At 47.3% G+C, this 12,861-nt stretch overlaps 1 protein-coding gene across 3 annotated transcripts in view; it reads right to left on the bottom strand.

The window, feature by feature from the left end:
- Loxl2 (lysyl oxidase like 2) overlaps positions 1-12,861 on the bottom strand; it is an 83,202-nt gene that overhangs the window by 38,599 nt on the left and 31,742 nt on the right. For all 3 annotated transcript variants that reach the window (XM_041675280.1, XM_041675288.1, XM_041675296.1), the window contains exon 3: positions 9,041-9,216. In XM_041675280.1, the coding sequence (XP_041531214.1) occupies positions 9,041-9,216 (176 nt within the window). The remainder of the gene's footprint in view (positions 1-9,040; positions 9,217-12,861) is intronic.

Here is a 12,861-nt window from a genome sequence, read left to right as displayed (position 1 = left end):
AGAGAGGTCAAAAGCAGCCTGAGCAATTGACCCTGTCTCAAAATAAAGATTTTAACCCAGAAGGGCAGGAGGCAGGATCTGCAGCAGTAGCCAGGCACGTTGTTTAGAGTTACAGCAATTGTTTTGATGCATGAGGTTCTTAGTAGTAGCAAACATAGAAAAACATTTTTTGGAATTAGTCAATGGTAGGTTTTAAAAAAAATGCAACAAGGGTGCAACTTAGCAAAATGTGTTGGGCACTAAAGCCAAGAAAATAATTTGACTCTTTTTAGTCTTTGTATAATGCAAAATAAGCAGGCAAGCAGTTCTTGCCTCTTGTCTGTCACAACACAAACATTTCTTGTGGGAACCTGTGGACAGACATAGATCTCAGGTTGTCCTCCATCCTCCACATGCACGTACACACACACATACACACACACACACACACACACACACACACACACACACACATACACACACACCTTCATTCCCTTCCCCTTTCAGGATCTGACACACAGTTACCGAGCTGAATTACCCCACAAAACCTGACCCTCGGCACCGGCTTATAGAGACTGGGGAGGTGGGTGCTGTCTGTGAGTGCTTCTAGACATTGCTACAGTAGAAGAATCTGCCTAGATTAAAATTATCCAGTGCTCACGATCGAATCAGAAACTCAGAGGTTAAGAAGTTGCCAGTAACATTATCTAGTTTTATCACTGACTTCTGACTGGGACCGTGGAACAAAGAGAAAGAAGAAAGGTGCTTCCGTGGTACGTAAGTACGTATGATCTGTCTGTCTGTCTGTCTGTTTGTCTGTCTGTAGGCAGAATCTCTCTTGCTCTATGGACCAGGCTGGTCTTGAACTCGCCATCCTCCTGTGTCAGTTCACTGAGGATTACAGGTGTGCACCATCTTGCCTGGTTTCACTTCTGTGATTTCCTTTCTCATTTTGCGGGGCTGGGGATTTAACCTAGGGCCTCAGACCTGCTGAGCAAATGCTTTACCACTACTAACCTACACCTTTAGTCTTCTTTTTACTTCTTGTTATGAATCAGGGTATCACTAAGTTGCCTAGGTCAGCTTTTGATTTACCCTGTAGATCCACGAAGACTTTGAACTTGCAATCCTCCTACCTCAGCCTGCCAAGGAGCTGGGCTCCAAGGCCTGAACCAGTAGGCCCTGCTCATGTCTGTGGTTTCCACTGTTCAGCTCGGCTCCAGGCTGCCCTGGGAGGGAAGGCGGTGCAGTGGGGATGGTGCCGAGAGCTGAACTCACACGGACGCCACTCGAGGAACAAGCCGGCTGTCTGTCTGGACCTCCTATAAATCAGGAGCTCTGCACCGCTGCTGGAAAAAGCTTTCATTTTCCAGCCTGGAAGGATGTGAGCAGGTAACAGAGGCTTCTTTAGAGTCTAGGCCAGCCCTGCTGTGGGCAGGAAGCCGGCGAGACACCTGCTCCAGCCACCAAACCCTTGTGGCCCAGGAGCTTCTCTGGCCTTGCCTGGGTTCCGAGGCCACAGGCTCAGCAAGTCCTAGGCTGGGCCAGACTATACACTACATGTCTTTGATTGTACATAGCAATCGTCGCCATGGCAACAAAACAACACATTTTGAAATCATCTTTCTCCACCGCTAGATGTTGAGCTCAAGACGGGCATGACTCTATCCATCATTTCCTTCCATCCTCGTGCCCAGCCTAGGGCTCAGTGGCCACGCACACGGAGAATGAATGAACAGATTCTTCTTACAACAGCCTTGTGAGGACGTGGGAGAGATTCGGTGTTCATTTTCCAGCATGGCGTTTGTACCTGAACTCTAGGGCAGGTGGCAGAGCCAGCTGAGACTCCACAGGCCTGCCATGCTCATGTCACCAGACTGTCCTCCAGGCCCAGACAGCAGCGCTGCATACCCAGAGTGGCTGTCCTCACTCAACTTAGCCCATTCCCGGATGTTAACTTGCCACTTACCTCCCCCATTAATCTTCTCTCCAGACCACTGTTCTGTGGACCAGCCCAACCCACCATGTTCAAAGCTGGAACACATACTGCTCATTTGTTCCATCCGAAGCAAAGTATAATGCTTGCACGCTCTAACAACAGCAATGCTGTATGCGTTTGTTTCGTCTCACCTCTTTCTAAGGTATCTGTGCTTTGCAAAGGGCTGCATGGACAGCTAGCCAGAACCAGCTTTCCAGATTTGCTGGGATCTGTGCTATTTCAAATATTTGCTTCTGTTTTTGCCACATAAATACTCTCTGCTTTTCAGACATGATGACCTATTTTCGGCTGAGAAAGCAAGGTACCTTAGAGCTTATTCTCTTGGGTACCTTATGATGGCCAATAGTCCCCGCTACATAGAGATGCTCTCAGGGGACAGAGCACAGACTATGAGCACAGAGTAAAGCCCTATACATCTTCCTATGCATGTTGCCAGAGTGGGAAAGAAAAATAACTCTGGAACACCCAGCTCCAGAGCTCAGCCATCAGAGGGTGCCCTACTCAGTCTTTTCCACTCCTCTCCTGAGAGTTAGGTACAAAGCGTCATTGTCACCTTTTCTTTTCCAGCAGGGGAGTGGTTCAGCTCTCCTGCAATTAGCTGGGGAGCCTGGTTTATATGGAATCCCCCAAAGTATAGCAAGATGGAAATGGACCCCTTTCTTAAACCACCCAGCACATTCTGCTCCTCTGCACGGTGCTGGGATCTGAGACAATGAAACCGCCCAGCTGGGAAGTGCCCACCGTGCTGGAAGCCTCTCTAGAGGCCTTTCCCCTGGTTTCCAGATGTAGGCAGATAAGGCTGCTGCTGGGAGGGAGACATGGAAACATCTGGCGGCGACAGTGACTAATAAAAACCTGGATTCTTTGCCCAGGCGCTGTGGTTAAAGGAAAGAGGGTTTTTTCAGGCCCCGCCATCTTTCCAGAAGAAAGTGAGCCTGTAGAGTCGGGGGACATAAATGGCCTTCTCTTGGCTTTGCAGCATCCCCCTGTTGACCACTCACGATGTCCTGGGCTACCATTGTTTTAGTGGTGATACCGAGGCTCAGGGAATCCCTCACAGAATAGACTCCACTCTGGGGATTTTTAGTCCATCCTGCTGACTTAGTTGCCACCACACCTAGTTTTATGTAGTGCTTGGGATTGAACCCTAGGCTTTGAGCATCCTAGGCAAGCACACTACCAACTGAGCTACACCTCCAACCCCTTATTTGCTTTTTGTAAAAGAGCCCTTAGGAAATGTGTAAGGCAGACTCACACACTTCTTGACCCACAGGCCCCAGCAGATGCCTTGGAGGTACAAGCATGTGACCTAGGGATTTGCACCAGTCGCGGGGTTGCACTGAAAGATGTCTGGATTTGTCATCCTTCCTTATCTAATGCTTTTTCCACCCACCACAGACAGGAAACAAAGTGTCCAGGTTCAAGAGGCTCTGAGGTCCTGGGAGGTTTGCTGGGAGCCCTGTTTTCTGGATTTAAAAATATCTGTATTGCATATGTCAGCTTTTGTTCCTGTAAAATGTTTTACTTAAAAATTATTTCAATGACTGACCCAAGGTGCATTTGTCTCTACACACTGAGCTACATGGATGTTTTATTATAGTACGATATCAGGGGATTCGAGAAGAATCAGCCACTCTGGACACAATCCCAAGTCTGTCACCACAAGACTAAAACCCATGCCTTCAGCTACAGGGTCTGACGCGGAGGGCCAACAGCAAGACGAGATGGTACAGCCTACATCAGAAAGAATAGATACCTGTTCAGTGGGTTTCTATAGTAGAAAGGTTGTACAGTCATACATTGCCCCAGAGGGTGTCTAGAGTGCACAAAGGTGTCCAAGGATGTTGTCGGGACAATTGAAATTCTAACAATTGCACCTGGCGTAATGACTTAGGCCTTTGGAATCCTCCATGAACTAGGTCAGTTCAATAATGATAACAACACCCAACAACCTATCATAAGTCCTTCACAGTCTACAAAGCCTCTCACCCAGCTCATCCGATTCTTCTCCTCTGCAGAGTACTTAGAAAACCCTTGTCAAGGACAGAGAGGCCACTGCTACCATGGTTACTGACTGTTGCCTAGTATACTGGTTGCAGTCATCAGGAGCCTTGGCATCAAATCTGCGGACTCAACTTTCTTGTGAGGAAGGGGCTATTTTCCCTCCTCTGGAAAGGGGATTCAGTATCAAAGAGTCCCAAAGATGTCTCAAGCAAACAGAGAAGTCTGGGGAAGACTAATAAGTAAGATCCCATTAGCCACTTTCCTAACTTAAGAACTACATTTTTCTAACCCTAACCCTAAACCTAAACCTAATCCCTAACCCCTAAACCTAATCCTAACCCCTAGCCCCTAAACATAACCCTAACACTAACCCTGAGTGCTTAGGGTAGGGTTAGCAAATCCTGGTTCTAAGAACTAGACATGCTTCTGGCATTCATTGCTGAGAAGATTTCGTCCAGACTGGGACAGTTTTCCTCCACTCTCTTCTTGAGGATATCTGGAGCACTCTAGTGGAGATGCAAGCCTTTGGGGGGATCATCTGGAATATTGTGATCTGCCCTGACCTCCAGACAACCAGTGAGGATGCAGAGTCAATACCTAGCTTCCAGGTCAAGGTTGTGAGAGGCCAGGAGAGGGCCTGGGCGCACAGCACACATCCTCTTTGGCATCACATCTCTGTACATGTGTGACACACATCCACCTCAGTGACTCCCATTTGGCTGCTAGATGCCTCTAACACGAGATGAATGCTTTTCCATAGCTTCTGAGTGAAAGGAGCTTAGAGTTCGGCAATCAGAGAATCCCGCTTCTTTCTCCATATAGGAAACTCATTGCAATGCTTCTGGCCAGAGGTCATCCGGTTCCTGCTTGAACTCCTCCATCAGCAAGAAGCTCACTACACACAAGGGCAGATGAATCTGTGGAGGGACTCTGTCTCAGCTGAAGCCTGCATCTTGTTCATCACCTGCCTCTCTGTCTTAGCTCTCTCTAGGAGCTGGAATAAATGATAAACATTTGTCTCCATGGTAGCACTCCAAATATTTGAAAAGAACCGACAGTGCCTCTCCCCCAGTATCTCTTCTTGACAAAAAAAGCTTCATTCTCTCATAAGATATGGTTTCCAGACTTGCCTCTGTCCTGATGGCCCTTCCTGTGGGTGACCTAGTTAAGAGATGGACCCAGAACCGAACCAGTGACACAGAAAGTCTGTGTTGTAGTTCATAGTCACCAGATAGCACTACTGCTTTACAGTGAGCTTTTAGTCAATCAGCATTTGCAGAAATTAAAAAAAAATAGCAGTGCCTTTCACTCACCCCCTCCACCCCGTGACTGCGCTCTTGAGCCTGATATCGTTCCCCATATTGGATATCGTATTGTTCAATTGGATATTGAATTGTATAGTGAAAATCCCTGACCCCTAAATAGAACACAACCTTACATTTTGAGTAGATAACTGTCATATCTGAGACCAATTACTTCAAGTTAATATAGCTTTCCTAAATCTACATTTTATAATTTTATATTCCAGCAGCTCCTCCTAGTTTGATATTTTTCAATCATTTTTTCGGTCTACATGTTTTTGCTTTCAGGCACGTTGCTCAGGCAGGATGCACAGACAGGAACAGCGAGGCGTGGAGCACACCACTAGAGACTGTCCACTGCGTTCACACAAAACTAGTCACCATCTCAGCTCGGGCATAGTGTCCAATAATACCTAATCTAACTGCGTTTCCACCAAAGCTATGTCTCATCCACTCACCCACAATGATTTAATAGGGGCTATTTCTTTAGTCAAGAGGAATGCTTCCATGACTTCAACTATTGACATGAGGCATTTGGAGAAACTTCCCAGCATCCCACAGGCATCCCATGTAGGTGGTCTGGGCAGTTCCTGGTCAGGCCAGAGCTATGTGTAAGCATGAGCTGTAACCATGAAACCCAGCGTGCAGGAATCTTCTTGCAACTCAAGGGCTCTCCTAAGGCATCTTGTAGGGCCGACATGACCTACTTTCAGTGGGTATGGAAGGGAGGTCCCAGAAGACAGCTCATTAACTGAAGGTTCCTGTGTGCCTGTGGCTGGACAAGGAAGCCTCACCCTGGCTTATGTCACCGAGCTGGTCTGCCCAAGGGGAGGCCTTTTAGGAAACGTGCAGTTCAAAGCCTGTGCCTGTCATCTAGTCTTTCGTGTCAGATGTCTGCTCGGTAGCCCTCTGGGTGACTGAATTCACCAGGATCTGTGCCCTTGGCTTTGGCATGATGCTCTGGCTGTTCTCGTGACACACACGTGGTCCTGTTCAGCCACTAAGGATTATATTTTCTTTCCGATGGGAGTCCTCAGATCATGGTGGATACGACTTCCCCCAACAAATGTCAAAGGTGAACACTGCGCTGCTCATCTTAGACTCTCAGCATTTCCAGAATAAAAAAGTACTTCCCAACATATTTTCTTTTTTGTCAGACTGTTTACCCCTGTTCCATTTCATTGGGGCTTCTGCTTTGGATGTAACACGTTTAATGGCTGGGAGTGGATCTCAGCTGGTAAAATGACTAGCGCTGTGAAGCCCTGGGGTTGGGTCTCTAGCATCATATAAACCCAATATGGTAGTGCGTGCCTGGGATCCTAACACCAGGAGATGGAGGAAGGAGAATCCGAAATGGAAGGTTCTCATTCTTGGCTACACTTTGAGTTTCGGGTCAATTCTGGATACCTGAGATCTTGCACACACCCCAAATTAAGTAAAATAAATAAATAAGTGAATAAAGTATGTTACATCTTAGCTGCCCTCCATATACTAAATATTGTAACTAGTACACTGTAGGAAGTCAGCGAGCATTACTTATGGAAGTGCTGCTCACATGGTCCCCTTTCCAGGATTATTTATTGTTGTTATTGTTATTATTATGTTGTTATTTTGCTAGCAGGAGATGAATCTTATTCTCTCACAACCCCAAATTGACTGATATTTTGCTCTTTTTCCCTTCGCTGGCAATATCTTCTTAGCCACAGATTCCGGGCCTTTCTTCTCTCAACACTCCAAGTGGATAGTCTTGATTCTAGCTGAGTGCAAGGCCACAGAAGATGCCATAAATAAGCTCAGTGTCTACAGAAGCAGGGCAATGCCATGGAGGACTGAATGGCTGCTCTGTGTGCTTCTCTTCACAGTATAGTTTAATACTTGATCTTGGAGGCATCTCTGCCTAAGGGAACAGCAATCTCTGGTATCCATTGCTAGGAATAAGGACATTCAGAAGTGGGAAATTTGTTCACATTTGGTGCATCCGTGTGTCAGATACAACGATGATTAAGACGTAGCTTCTGCCTTCCAGGAGCTTCTGGTCTTGTCAGAGAGCAGAGCCACATACAAGTGGGTGCTGTTTCCTTAGGGATGTAGAGTAGTGGGCATGGAGATTTCTGGGACTCTGGGTTGCACAAGCCCATTCTCTTCTACGTCAATCCCATGAGAAAACAAAAGTTCGTGACTGGTATTCAGTCCCTGAACTGCACTGTCTCCGTGGCACTCTTGTTATGAATGAATGACCATGTTTGAAGATGACCACTAAAAGTGGCCTCACACTCTAGCCAAGGGGAGGACGGGAACTCATTCACTCTCCATGCAGGTTGGGCCAGGACCCAGTGTGTATTGTATACCATGTGCTTTCAGGGCACAGGAAAGAGGAGCAGGGCAGTGGGAGTCATGGAAAGGTAACATCTAGGGCACAGTCTGGGGCCATCACCTGGAGCCTAAGTGGGAGTGATTTCACGTCTTTTTTTCTTTTTAAGATGGCTCAGCTGTTAAGAGCACTTGCTGCTCTTTCAGAAGACTGAGTCAACCCCCAGAACCTACATGGCAGCTCACAACCATTTGTGCTCTCTTCTGGCCTCCTTGAGCACCAGGTACATATGTGGTACAGAGACATACATGTAAGCAAAACACCCATACACATCATGGTATCTGCTTTCCAAAAATCCTTCAACTTTCCCTGACGTCAAATCTAGCTGGTAGTAATCCCCGTATATACCTAGTACTCAACAAATAGGCAAGACATATTATATGCAAAAAAAAGAAAGAAAATACGTCACTATTTGAGAGCACGCAGAGGCTGAGAATACACAGTTGTTTGTGTTTTAACAAAAAAAGCTTGCCTGAAGATCAGAGTGTTGAACTAAACCCCCTAGAGGCCAGGCAGTGGTGGCACACACCTTTAATCCCAGGACTTGGGAGAGAGAGGCAGATGGATCTGTCAGTTCAAGGCCACCCTGGGCTACACAAAATTGTTCCAGTGTAAAAGAGAAACAGAGCTCACACAAAGGTCATCCCAGCACTTGGGATCCCATGCCTTTAATCCCAGTACAAGGGAGGTGGAGACAGGAGTGATATGGCTGGGTGGAGAGAGGAATATAAGGCAGGAGGAGACAGGATCATTGTAGTCTAAGTAGCAATTCAGTCTGAGGCAGTCATGCTAGTGGTGTGGGACAATTGTCTATATTCTGTCAATTATGTTTTAAATAAATGCTGATTGGCCAGTAGCCCGGCAGGAAGTATAGACGGGACAACCAGATAGGAAATAGAGACGGGTCAATGAGAACAGAGAATTCTGGGAAGGAGGAAGCCCATTCCTCCAGCAGTCCTGTCCCCACCACAGAAGGAAGATGTGATTGCCCCGCTGAAAAAGGTACCGATCCATGTGGCTAACATAAATAAGAATAATGGACTAATCTAAGAGTTAATAAGAAGCCTGAGCTAATGGGCCAATCAGCTTATCATTAATATAGACCTCTGTGTGATTTCTTTGGGGCTAAATGGCTGTGGGACCTGGTGGGAGGACAGAAACCCAGACAACAGACTGGGGATGCAGTCTGAAGACAGGATTGCCCCTTTAGTTTCAACATTGGTAGAGGTACTCTCTAGTGGTTGGCTGCTCTGTTTCTCTGATCCTTCAGCTTTCACCTCCTATAGATAATTCTGAGATTTTATTATTAGACCAATTAGAATTCATGCTACAGGTTCCGGATTCCATGCTCACAACAGTACAAAAAGAAAAGAACATAGAGCTTACCTCTATTTGGTTGATCAATGAGTTGTCAAATTTGAACCCAGGGATCCTCTTGTCACTACACACCACGCCCACATCCTCTGTGTGTTTGCAGTCTGTCACACCCCAGCCATTGGAGGAGCAGGCTGCCAGGGTTGCTTCTTTGCCAGTGCAGTGGACATTGTCCAGCCAGATGGGCCCTGAAGGAAGCAGAGGTTGTTAATGTGCTTCCAGGTGGCAAGGGTACTAGCGCCTTACACAGAATTCCACCCCAAATTTGGCAAGTGTGTGTAGCTGTCAATTAATTTTTGTTACATGAGATTGTCACACCTAATCTTAGATCACTGGGATTCCCTTGCTAGGACAGGCAGTTGATGTGATCTGAGGAGGTGGTGGTTTGAGCACAATTAGGACAGAAATCATATTCAATCCTGGAAGTCGTGTGGTATATCAGTTACCTTTCTCAATGTGTGATAAAACGCCCGACAGAGACATAAAGAAGAAGGGTTTACATTGGCTCGTGGTTGACAAAGGGACACAGCCGATCATGGCGGGATGACATCAAGAAGTGAGGCCAGGCAGTAGTGGTGCATGTCTTTAATCTCAGCACTCAGGAGGCAGAGGTAGGCGGATCTCTGTGAGTTCAAGGCCAACCTGGTCTACAGAGTGAGCTCCAAGACAGTCAGGACTACACAGAGAAACCCTGTCTTGAAAAACCAAAAAGAAGGAGGAGTAGGAGGAAGAAGGAAGAAGAGAAGAAGAAGAAGAAGAAGAAGAAGAAGAAGAAGAAGAGGAGGAGGAGGAGGACGAGGAAGAAGAAGAAGAAGAAGAAGAAGAAGAAGAAGAAGAAGAAGAAGAAGAAGAAGAAGAAGAAGAGATAACATACTGTGTCCCACAGTCAGGACGCAGAGAGGGGTGAATTCTAGCACTTAGCTGGCTTCCTTGTTTTCCTCCTTTTTGTTCAGTTTGGGACTCTAGATGGTACCACCCACACTCAGGGTGGGTCTTCCTTCCTCAGTTAAGTCTCTATGGCAACCTCTTGATAGGCACACACAGAAGTGAGTCTCCTAGAAGATTTCAAATCAGGTCAACTTGACATGAAGTTTAGCTTTATTTATTAATTATTATTATTATTGTGTGTACATGATGGGTGTGTGGGGGTGGGGCACAAGCCACAGCGAGAAAGTGCGGAGGTCAGAGAGCAATTCGGTGGAGCTGGATCTCTCCTTCCTGGTTGATACGAGCCTCAGGGGTCCAGTTCACGTGACCTTTACCCACTGAGCTACCTCACCAGTCTGACCATGTAATTTAGCCACCCTGAGCGGTACAAAAGAACAGGGGCTTTTGTGGAGAGCAGAGGAAGCCCTGGGTTAATGTGTGAGGAGTTGTCTAAATTACTTTTCGATTGCTGTGACAAAACACCAATAACCAAGGCCACTTAGGAAAGAAAGCGTTTAATTAGGGCTCATGGATCCAGAGGGTTGGAGTCCGCAACTACCACGGTAGGAGCACGGTGGCAGGCAGGCGTGACGCTGGAGCGGTAACTGAGAGATCACATCTAAAGACACAGCCACAAGGCAGGGTGAGTGGGGTGGCAAGTGCTTTGGAAACCACAAAGCCGGCCCCCAGTGACACAGTTCCTCCGACAAGGCCACACCTCCCCCATCCTTCGCAAATAATTTCTTCCCAAGAAGTTCCACCAACAAGCATTCAAATATATGAGCCTTCGGGGGGGGGGGGGGAGATGGGACAGGGGCCACACCACCATAGAAGCAGAGGAAAGCCTCAGACCCCGTGAGAACCAGCGAAGCCTTCCTCTGGTTTACAAGTGACTGTTAACAGGATGCGCATGCGCAAAAACTAGCACCAGCAGCTTCCCTCTCCCAGATGATTGTAATCTGAGACTGATTGCTCTCCTGCAGAGACCTCCTACCAAGACTGCCTAACCCTTCCTTTTGGACTGTACGTAACGCAGGGTCAGGAGTTCTGGGTTGCTGCTGTAATTGGTGCTGCTCCACAGAACCAGCACAGCCCACCCAATCTCAGCTTTTCCGTCTGTGTGTCTGTGCGTCTTCTGTCCTCTCCTTCATTCCCTTGAAACCCCAACCAGGTTTCCCCGGGGACCAAGCCATGCTGGATGCAATAGGCTTTGGAGACTAACCTGAGTTGGAATTCTGGTTCAGTCTCTATTAGCTTTGAACCCCCTGTCAAAGCCCTGTTCCCATCAGCAAAATGGAGACAGCAAGTGAGACAAATAGAGACAACATGCGAACCGCAGAGGAGTGGGGTGGCTAGAGGCAGCTCATGGCTGCTCTATAGTGAAAACGGGGGCAATGACAAGGATGTGGGTTCAGTTATACCCGTAACACAAGTCAGCCTCGCCTGCCTCTGCAAAAGGGGCAGCTGTCATCCCATCCACTCTGTCAGCAAGGGTTTGCTGGCTTTAGGGCACCTCCACATGTATCACCACCTGGGGGAGACCGAAGTAACACTCTTCCCAGACAGAGAAGCCTGGTTCAGAGAGGTCAGCCTCTGGGCACCAAGTCATAGCCTATGAGTCGGTTCCCCAATTAGCGCCTTCTCAAGTCCTCTTTTTCTCCATACCTGGTCAGGGACAGGCCATCACACACGTACTTCTGCCTCCTAAGTGCTGGTTTTAAAGACGTGCACTACCAGTCTGGCTTATGCCTTTGTATCTCGACAGACAGAAGACAGGGAATTGACTGGAAGTGTGGTTACACTATATAATGTTAAGGCCCTCCCCCAGCGACTCTCTTCCTCCCGTCAAGGCCCCACCTCCAAAAAATTTCCCAGCCTTCTAAAGCAGTGCCATCAGCTGGAGAACCAAGTGTTCAAATACAGGAGCCTGCTGAGGACATCTCACCACCACCCCGATGGCATGAGATGGCATCTCATGGTTAACCCTCTGGTATTTTGCACTCAGAATTTTCTCCTAGTGCAAAGAACAGGAGGCTGGCCACGTTCCACAATGACCTTGCTGTAGTGGGGGTCAGTGCTGGATAGGACCCTGAGCCCTATACATGCTAGACAACTGCTCTACCACAAGCTATGTCCTCAGCCTCCAAACTTTGAAGATATCCTAGGATTCAGAATTCCAAAACTGAAGTCAGATGTAGTGGGATACAGCTGTAATTAAAGCTACTGAGGAGACCGAGGCGAGGGAATCACAAGTTTGAGCCAACTAGGTTGCACAGTGAGATCCACCAAGTCAGTCTGCACAATTTATTGAGACCCTGTCTCTAAATCTAGAAGAAACAAAAATTACAGATGTACTCAGACCTGTGTCTGAAATCATAGCACTCCAAAGACTAAGAACAACTGCCTGGAGTTTGAGGCTAGACTGGGCTACACAGTGAGTTCCAGTCTAGCCTGGGCTCAGAATGAGACCTTGTCTCAACAAAGAAATAAATAAATTTAAAAGGCTGGGGCAGTAGCTCAGTGACAAGGTGCTTGTCTAGTATCTACAAGGCCTCAGCACAAGAAAGGAAGGAAGGGACAGAAGGAGAGACAGAGGGAGGGGAAGGAAGGAGGGACAGACATTGAAAATAAGGCCTTGGGGGAGGTGTTTGCACACCCACATTTACAGAAGCGTAATTCACAAATGCCAAGAGATCGAAGCAGCGGACATCTGTTGACAAACTGCATACATATAAGGGAAAACTGTAGGAGGGAAAACTCTGACACATACTGCAACATACTTCAGGCCTTGAGAACATTCTGCTAAGTGGGAAAAGCTGGTCACAAAAGACCAAATACGGAAAGATTTCTACCTAGACTTCTGAAATTCTGAGAAACCGAGTAGAATAGGAATTGCCAGGGGTGGT

The sequence above is a fragment of the Microtus oregoni genome, unplaced genomic scaffold (assembly GCF_018167655.1).
Source record: "Microtus oregoni isolate MIOR12 unplaced genomic scaffold, Mior012 000001F_ref0000356, whole genome shotgun sequence".
In the NCBI taxonomy this organism is placed as follows: domain Eukaryota; kingdom Metazoa; phylum Chordata; class Mammalia; order Rodentia; family Cricetidae; genus Microtus; species Microtus oregoni.
Note: the sequence above shows the minus strand (reverse complement) of the source record. Positions and strands in the feature narration are given on the sequence as shown.